The 10,000-nt window shown below is 43.8% G+C and overlaps 1 protein-coding gene across 22 annotated transcripts in view; it reads right to left on the bottom strand.

Moving 5' to 3' along the window:
• The window catches only part of LOC113814989 (RNA-binding protein with multiple splicing 2), a 325,312-nt gene that overhangs the window by 18,858 nt on the left and 296,454 nt on the right, over window positions 1-10,000 (bottom strand). For 17 of the 22 annotated variants that reach the window (XM_070143814.1, XM_070143816.1, XM_070143819.1 and 14 more), the window contains 3 exons: window positions 7,975-8,116; window positions 2,637-2,791; window positions 720-767 (listed from right to left, as the gene is read on the bottom strand). In XM_070143814.1, coding sequence (XP_069999915.1) covers window positions 720-767; window positions 2,637-2,791; window positions 7,975-8,116 — 345 coding nt within the window. The remainder of the gene's footprint in view (window positions 1-719; window positions 768-2,636; window positions 2,792-7,974; window positions 8,117-10,000) is intronic. The other 5 variants (XM_070143820.1, XM_070143822.1, XM_070143832.1 and 2 more) reach the window with 3 other exon arrangements.

Raw genomic sequence — 10,000 nt, 5'->3', positions numbered from 1 at the left:
AAATAAAAGAAATTAGAAATACAAAACAAAGATAAACTAAAAAGTGAACAATATCTATAGAATTAATAATCATAAAAAATACAGTACAATATCTAAGTACAATAAAACAATACTAAAATGATTGACAATAACAATGACTGAACAATAATTACATTCCTTGCAATAATGGCAGTAACAATGGTAATAAAATTATGACTTATGATAAAATAATAACATGATATGCAGAAAAAAAACTGTAATTAAAACTAAATTTAATACTAAAGTCAAATAAAATCTCTAACCAGATATCATCAGTAATATAACAACATTATATAACAAAAATAACTGGTACTGCATATCATGAATATCTAACAGAAGCATTAACAAACAAACTTATTATTTTCATTTTCTAAATTTATATCTATCTATCTATCTATGAAAATCATCAAACATTGTATGTAAGTGTATATTTAAGTACAATATTCATGTATATATCTTAACTTGCATGATCAACAACAAAAAGGTAAAACTTCAGAGCCTTGTGCTGCACCGAGTCATGCAGACAAATTACTAAGCAATTGCTTGTTTAAAATATTTTCCCTAGTAAAGTAAACCAATAGAACTTGTGCATGGATTTATCATAAATGCCATGATACTACTTAGATGAAGTAGTCTGTGATGTATCTGATAACAGACACACCCAACAGTGTGCATAAAATCATCTCATTGGTACAGCTTACCACCACTAAAGAAGCTCCTATAGAAGTAGGAAAATACTGCCATTCAGCCTAAAAAAAAATACACAACATAAAAAATGGATAACGATTATAATAAATAATACCGACAGATAGATAGATAGATAGAGTGAAAAAATAATAATAACAGCTAGTAGAGGCCTTGGGAGCCAACACTTCCGGGACCAACGAACACTTTGGTTCTTTTTTTGGGGGGGTTGTAAAAGTATATATATATCTCTAAAAAAAAAAAAAAAAAATTGGATGGCAGGGGGGGATGGAAGGAGGAGTGGGATGGGGAAGCCTAAGGGAGAAAATGGGAGGTAGGCATGACAAAGGGAGGGAGTTAAGGGAGGCAAAAGGGAGGGGGAGTTTTCTATAGTTTGAAAAGACAAGTGAACTGGAGAGAGAAATAGAGATAGAGACTAGGAAAGAACACACTTGGGGTATACAAGAGGTGGAAGAGAGATGAAAATGTGGCCGTTTAGAAATGTCAGAACCAGGAGTGGCGTGTTGATCAGACCCTCCTTTGCCAGCCTGAACCAGGTGCTGATATAGCAGATTGTGAAAGGTCGCTACTGTACTTTGGGCTCTAAATAAGGCTGGCATCATGAGGTATGGTATTGAAAAAATAAAATAGATATACAGAGACATTATGATTAATGTCTGACTTTGGGAGGGTACTAAAATATCTTTGTCATTACCAATGCAATACAATTTTGTGAGTAAGTGCAAATAAATCATAGAACTAAAAGTTAATAATATGCAAGCAGTAAACACACTGAACTTCACTAAGTAAAATCCTGAGGACACAGGGAGTTGCTTTGTAGTATGTGGTATCACAAATCTCAAGTCTAAATGTAACGGCAAAACAAATCTGACCATGAGAGAATCCCTAAAGTCAAGACTGATAACAGCAATTCATCTGATATCTACTCTACAAGGACTGATCATAAGTTTGCTGGTCTGAAAGTATGAAAGTTTTTTTTCAGAAAAGAGGCACAAGTAAAGTTTTATAAAATGAACTACGTGGGATCTAGATGATATTAATGAAAGATAACCAAATAGCAAAACTGAAAGGGAGCATGAGAAGCCATTCATTCATACTAATGGAATGTGATGGGAGACATCGTATCTCTCAGTCTGTCTGTGCCCATTTAATATCTATCATATATCTACTCATCTATTTAATCATTTATCTTTTAAGTAGCAGGTTTAAATCTGATGGCGAAAGAGTGAACGAGTGAGTGAGCATGTGTGTGTGTAAGCATGAGTTAAAGGGTATATATATATATATATATATTTCTGAATGTAACATACGCAAAGGGGTTTATGCCTGTACTGCTGAAGGAACAGGTGTTTCCACCTATGTATTCTTCACATATATAACGGCAATCCTTCAGTCCCATTTCTTGATTGTCAGTAACTTTCCTTTTATTGTCTAACAAAACTCTGTATATGTATAAACACTGCATTAATTAGTGTTACCAAGTTTATGTTACGTTGGAACTTATCTAACGTTAGCGTGAGAACTTTGTTAGGCAGCTAGTGGGCAGGTGGGCAGTTGGGCGAGGGAAAAGTTAGGCAGGTAGAGGTAGCAAGTAGGTGAGAAAGGTTGGGTGGTTGTGGAAGTGGTCGTGATTGTGGTGGTGGTGGTAGAGGTGCATAATTAGCAGCGACAGCGGCAGCAACAACAGCAGCAGCCTGGCACAGTGGTGAGTAACAGTGCCAGGTGGGTGGGTGGGTGGGTGGTGGTGGTGACGACACAAACACAGCTAACTGACTGACTGACTGACTGACTGTCTGGCCATAGGAGTAAGGACTAACATGGACGTTGGTATGCGGTAGTGGCGGCCCCCCCTCGGCCGGTGGATGATGTTGTTGATGTTGTTTGTCTGGAGTTAGTCAGAGATATGAACGTACTGGGACTTGGGCGTGGAGGGCGGGGAAGAGGGCGGGGTGGTGCTGGAGACCTGCGGCCGCGGCAGCTGCAGCGCCCGGCAACTCTGCTGTGTAGGCCAAGGGGTGGGGCGGCCACACGTCGGGGGCGCCCGGAAAGAACGCAGGGTTCAGCTCTACTGAAACACAAACGAACACGGTCACCACACGCTTAGGCTTACACGCATCCTCTAATAAACACATCACTAGACAGGGAGGTCAATTACCTGTGCACACCACTACTGTAGCATTCGTAGTGTACAGTCTCTGTGCATCAGGTGGCTCACTACCTGTAAACTACAGTACCACTACAAGCAGTACTTACCTTGCTATTTAATAATAGCCTCTTGCTTATTATTAATACCCTTTAATCACTAAAAGAACATGCATCAACAAGTCCGACTTCGCATCTGTTCACATTTATTACTCACATACAAGCACCTACAAGCATGTAAATAATGTCTGCTGCTCCTGTAGCTGAACCTTATAGAGTAAACCCAATGACAGTTAGCACACCAAAAAGCCATACTGAGAAAAAAAACACCAGAGAGACAAATGAATAATGCATTTTCAAGCTCCTCACACTATCAATTTTTGGTAACATTGAAGAAAAGCAGCAGCAGAAGAAAAAAACGTGATCCACATCATCTCGACATGTCGTTAATATACAGTTCTCGGACTTGCTGCAAATGAGACGAGAATGTTCACCGGGAATCAACGACGACAAGAAATAGTGACAAGGGAACGACCCAGTAGCAGGTAAACAGCGACGGAAACGGATGGAAAGATATCTGAGACAGTTTGATGGCAGGGCGTAGGTGGTACGAGTGGGGGAGAGAGGATGGGGATGGTCGGAATGTGGGGGGGGGGGGTAATAGCGTTTCAATAAAGCCAAGTGAAGGATAGAGGGGTGAAGGGAGAGCACAGAGGAGGTGAAGGGAGAGGAGGGAGGAGAAGAATAAGGAGGAGGGAGGGGGTAGACAGGGGGAGATGGAGAGGAAAAGGGCGTGAGGGAGGGAGGGAGGGAGAGAGGGGGAGAGAAAGAGAGAGAATGAGAAAGAGAGAGAGATCGGAAGAGCCCTGCATAAAATTTTATCTCGGACTGACTGAGCCTGTCATTTTGCGATGCACGAAGGCGGGGCAGAAGATGAAGAGAAAGGAACAGGAGAAAGAGAAAGAGAAAGAGAAAGAGAAAAAGAGAGAAAGAGAGCGAGCGAGCGAGCGAGCGAGAGAGAGAGAGAGAGAGAGAGCATGAATTGCTTGGAGTAAGGAAGAGGGGAAAAGGAAGGGAGAGGAAGAGAAAAGAATAAGGAGAAGAAGAAGAAAAATAAAAAGAAGGAGGAACAGGAAGATGAGGACGGAGGAGAGAAAGAGGAGGAGCATGAGGAAGAGCAGAAGAAAGAGAAGAAGGAGGAGGAGGAGGAGAAGAGCGAGGACCACTCCTGCCGCCATGATCTATCATACCACCATCAACGGCGGCGCTTTGTCGAGTCGTCCCGGGCCGGCGGGACTCGAGCCACAAGGGCTTCGAGGAGCAGGCGGCCACAATGAGAGGTCTTGGCGGGGCGGGACCTCTCTGCGCCACGGAGACCCCCTCTGTGTGGCGGCCTTCCCGGACCACCCGGGGGAAGGACGAGTTTAAGGTCATGCGTTTTTGTCTTTCTTTCCGGCGTTTGGAAAAAAAAGTCGCCAAAAAACGACAAGGAAAGGAAGGGAGGGCGGAAATCTGCGCCTTTACGGGAAAAAACAAAAACAAAAACAAGTCGATATCCAGAAAGATCACCGCGGAAGATGATGAATATCGACCGTGCGTATCCGAGAGTAGATATAGATGAGTTATAAATGAAGCCACCGGTAACGAAAGTATGTGAATGTGATTAAAAATTCCTTCCGATAAAAAAGACGCCTAACGTGTGGCACTGCATATACGAGTAACGCCCCTGTTGTTTTCTACTTGGACGCCCATGCGGTCCACCCACACACACACGTCTCTCCGGCACATCACAAAGACGCAATTACCCTAACGGGAATGCAAAGGGAAGACTTCCATCATAACGGAACGCGCGCTATCCCGTACCTCGCTTTGGCACCGCCACACCTACTCTACAACGAACGGACGAATTTCAATATAAATACGACCAACAATCACGAATAAGTGACGTTCTGGACCGGGCCTTCCAAGAGACCTCAATGCCCCCGACGCAGGACCGGTTCGAGCGCCCGCCGCCGCCGCCCGCCCTCGCAACACGGAGCCGCACGGCCCCTTCTCTCGCCCCTCGATAGTCGTGGGCTGAGGGTCGTCGCTGTCCACTGAATCCAGAAACAACTCGATCCTAAACTTCAATACTAAAACGAAACATTTACGTCTGAATTTTTATTGGCGGGAAACGTCATCAAAAGCAACTTTAGGAGAAAGACGTCTTAAATGAAACGCGGTTTGACGGAAGCGTAGAGTTTAATCGGGTTTGCGCGCGAACAATGCTCAATTCTAAATACTTATTACTATTGTGACTATCATTATTATTATCAATATTACAATTATTATGACCAATATCATCATTATCATTAATATTATTATCATCAGCAACATCATTATCGCCATTATTATAATTATTAGAATCATCATCATTTTCATTATCATCATCCTTTTTCACCGTATATCACACATTCGCTAAAGTATTCTTTCCGACCTGAAACTTATCAACCTAACAGAAACGAACGGAATGAAATACAATAAACAGACAAGCCACAATTTGACTTATGCCGCAAGAGCCTGCCACAACAAACCCTAAATTATTATTATTATTATTATTATTATTATTATTATTATTATCATCAATCATCTTGGAATATCGGCTGAATACCAGAAGCCCTCTAGTTACCTAGGCTGCCTGTAACGGAAGGGTTCTACAACTACTGTACCTGTAACCACACTTACGGGTTTAAAGGAATAAGCTACACAATCACCCAATGTTATAAAACATGCGATCAGTCATAGAAGTTATAACAATAATAATCACACTATAATATTGTATGTCAGTATCAACAAAAATACAAGCATAGTTATAGTTCTAATAACATACAATGACTAACATTATAACAGGATAGTAAAATAGTAATAAAAGTCATCACCATCATCGTTTTCACATGAGAATGTGTAACGGACAATATCTAACAATGTTACTTCAAGCAGCAGAGGTTCATAAAACATGTGATCTAGATAATAATTGTGTTTACATATGTATGTATGTATGTATGTGATATATATATATATATATATATATATATATATATATATATATATATATATATATATATAATGTGTGTGTACATGTACATAAACGTATAAGTGTACATTCGTACGTGTTTGCTGATATAAAAGTAATTACAAAAGAAAAGATGGTGACGATAACAAACAATGATTTTAAGAAAAAAATGAATGCATCAACAACAGCAGCAAAACCCTTCAATACTAAAATATTGTAATCAAGTATCATAAAATTAACAAACATTCCCAATATCAATTCTTATATTAATAAAGACCTTTGCTAATACCGTTCTACAAAATTCAGGAACAGACACCGGCAACAGTGATTCCGCAACCTTATCCTTCTACAGAGAGACATGAGGAGAGAGAAATAAAAAGCCTTATCTATACATAATACTATGACATGCACAGCAGTAGGCCTACTCTGGAAGAAAAAGATTTAAATGCAACCGAACACTGGGGGGTTGGGGGAGGAGGGGGAGGGGCTAAGCGACCTGGTTTTCTGGGTCAAGGAATACCCTACGTGAAGCCCGTCCTGGTCGGGGCACCTTCTACGACAGCTGTTTCGCTAGACCCGGTCGCTTCTTGGGCGAGATTCGAAGGTGTTAGGGTGGGGTGAGGGGTGGGGGTGGGAAAGTGGAGGGGGGGAATAGGTTAAGGGGAAGGGAGAGGGGTTGGACGAGTGATTAGAATGGGACAGGGGCCAAGCGGGGACTTGGCGCTGTTATCAGAGAAAAAGTAGGAAACTGCACATCATATATATATATATATATATATATATATATATATATATATATATATATATATATATATATATATATGATACACATATATTCCAGTTAATAACCGACTCAAAGGGGGTGGGGGACGGGGGGAGGCGTCAGCAAGGGCACGAAGCTGTCGGTCGACATTACATCTTACTAAATTACAAAAAATACACATGCCTACTGTCAGCATACAAACCGCACACCATAGTGAGAGATACTTGGCGAAAAACCTGTAGGCCAGGGAGTAAAAAAAGGGAGATTCAAGGGAGGAGGAGGGATAGATTCAAAAATGTATCACTAAGGTGTTACACTCTATATACCATATATATACTGCATACATTTACATATACTATATATATATATATATATATATATATATATATATATATATATATATATATGTATGTATGTATATATACACACCTATACATATATATATCTCTAAAAAGGGAGTACCCCTAAAAGACATGACAGGGCCAGACGGGGGGAGGGTCATCCCAGCCCACCGGGCGGCCGTGACGCAGGTGCTTCAGGTGGGTGCAGCACACGTGAGGCAAATCCAGATGGATGGGGAAGGGGATGGGGAGGGGCCAGAAGAGAGGGGAGGGGGAGGGCCAGAGGGAAGGGATACGTTTCTTTGGGATGGGGGGTTCTAGGGAAGACGGAAAGGGGGAGGGAATAGGGACGTATCCGCTCTTTGCTTCGTGGCCGCCCGCACGCCCGCGCATGAACCGTTTGCGCCTTCCCAGGAGCACTTACGGGCTTGGATACTTACGACCTGACAGTTGAACGGCGTCGTGGGTGATCCAAGGACGCACGGGCGTGCTTAGGGGGCGTGTGGGCGTGTGGGCGGAATGGGGACGGATCGAATAGCCCAGTTAGCTCGCGCCACGCCAGGCTCTTCACGCCAACCCGCGATATGACATGAGATGACATGACGGCGCTCCGCCAGAGTGGGAAGTGACGACTCCTTCTATGAGTGGAGAGGAGGAGGAGGAGGAGGAGAAAGGGAGACAAATCAAGAGAAAGTTTTCTCTTCGTCAGGCGGCGTGAAGTGCAGGGCGGCGCGGGCTGGCAGAGGAGCGGGCAGGGCACTGGCGGGGTGGGGGAGAGGGGACTAGGGACTATGGACGGGGAGGAAAGGGCTAAAGGGGAGACACAGGGTCAAATGACGCGTGGGGGAGGGATCCCGAGGCTTCGAAGGTGTCCGGGAGGGAAGGGAGAGCGGAGAGAGCACCAGAGAAGAGACAGACAGGGAAGGGGGCGGTGAGCATGCAGTGTTACTTACGTCCGGTGAAGGGGTGCACGAGAGTGGGGTGTGGAGCCGCCGCCGGGGGTGACTGCTGCTTTGGCTTGCTAACTTTGGTGTTACTTTTAGCAAACTCGAGTCGGATGGTCTGCGGCATGTCCGGGTCAAAGCGCACGCCCTGCTGCAAGAGACACCGGAGACACCAGGCCTATTAACATCCACGTGAGAGCTGCGGCCCGGGAGGCGGACGGCCAACCTCGGGCTTAACTGCTTGCTTGCTTAGCTTTCCTCTGCTTTCGCTTTTTTTTCTCTCTCTTTTTTTGAAGGTTTACACGTGAAGGCTCAGGTGCCTCGTACGCTGGATAAGACTCAAGGATGCCGGAAGAGAGGCGGTGAGGGTGAAGGGGAAGGCGGAGGCCGAGGGTGAGACTCGAATAGGAGGCGGAGGCTGAGGGTGAGGATCAGGGAGGGTGGGTCGTCGGAGAGGCGGAGGGTGAGGGAGAGGCGAAGGGTGAGGGAGAGGCGAAGGGTGAGGGAGAGGCTAAGGGTGAAGAAGAAAACCAAGAGGCGGTAGGTGAAGGAATAACTTGATGCCAAAAAGTGGTGGTGGTGGAGTGTTGTTGAAATGGTAGAGCTCAGTAAACAATGTCTGGCGAGGCGGTGGCGCTCGAGTACTGTGAGTCTTGGAGTGCGTGTGTATGTGTAGAGACACACACAGACACATACGTAGACGCACACATACATGGCTCGTGTGTGTGTGTGTGTGTGTGTGTGTGTGTGTGTGTGTGTGTGTGTGTGTGTGTGTGTGTGTGTGTGTGTGTGTGTGTGTGTGTGTGTGTGTGTGTTTATGTGTGTTTATGTGTGTGTGTTTGTTTCTGTGTGTGTTTAAGTGTGTGTGTTTATGTGTATTTGTGTGTTCATGTGTGTTCTGTGTATGTGTGTTTATGTATGTGTCTGTGTATTTATGTGTGTGTCTGTGTGTTTATGTATGTGTATGTGTGTCTGTTCGTTCTGTGTGTGTCTGTTTTGAGTGTGTTCTCTATGCGTTTTGAGTGTGTTCTGTGCGTGTGTTTTGTGTGTTACGTGTGTCATATTCATATACGTGTGTGCTCAGAAAATCCGACACTTTAGTAAAAACATCTTAATCTAATATTTCATAAAGGATATACGAAGTAAATCACACAAACTAATATTGCTAAGAATATGTTTCAAGAGTTTCAAAACTGACATGTGAATCTAACTTAAACAGACAACAAGAAAAACAAACAAACAAACAAAAAAACAATGGCGTCCACTCTTCACTACCCCCTCCCCTCATCCTCCCCCCGCCCCCTCTCTCACCCTAAACCTGCCTAAAGTTCACCGCATATTGTTTTTTCTTTTTTTTTTAAGGTAGACTAAATACACAAATCCTACAGCCTAAATCTACAACCCTGTAACTCAAAAAAGAAAAAAAAATCCACCAAAGAAGGTTTTCCATATAATTCTGAGGAAACCCTAATGACGTATAGAATAATATATCAGAACACAGAACACCCATTATAAAATTACCTACAAGGCAATACAAAGTAATCCAAATGGGTAGAAAAACAAACCTGGCTTCTACGTATGTTACCCAGTGTATGAAAATATAAATCAATTCCCAGCGTAATACAGGAGTACCCCAGTAGTGCATAAAACGTAATACTAAGGTACCCCCCAGTAGCGTATGAAAATACACTCCCGCGTTATGCAGAAGTACCCCGGAAGTTGATATCCCACGCAGTACAGAACGAAGTGTGTACCCAAAGTTCCCAAGAAGTTAATATTCCACGCAGTACAGAACGAAGTGTGTACCTAAAGTTCCCAAGAAGTTAATATTCCACGCAGTACAGAACGAAGTGTGTATCTTATCGAGGGAATGGGGGAAGGACCGTTGGCCACGCAGTCCCTGGCGCTGTCCTAAGACGAAGGGCAACGCTGGCGCAAGAGGCAGGAGCTCGCGACGTCGAGATTCGTAAACTTAATTTCCTTCCTTCTGAACCACGGAAGAGACCGCTGCGCCGGCCGGGTCGAGGCGGGAGTG

The sequence above is a fragment of the Penaeus vannamei genome, chromosome 31, assembly GCF_042767895.1.
Source record: "Penaeus vannamei isolate JL-2024 chromosome 31, ASM4276789v1, whole genome shotgun sequence".
Classification (NCBI taxonomy): Eukaryota; Metazoa; Arthropoda; class Malacostraca; order Decapoda; family Penaeidae; genus Penaeus; species Penaeus vannamei.
Note: the sequence above shows the minus strand (reverse complement) of the source record. Positions and strands in the feature narration are given on the sequence as shown.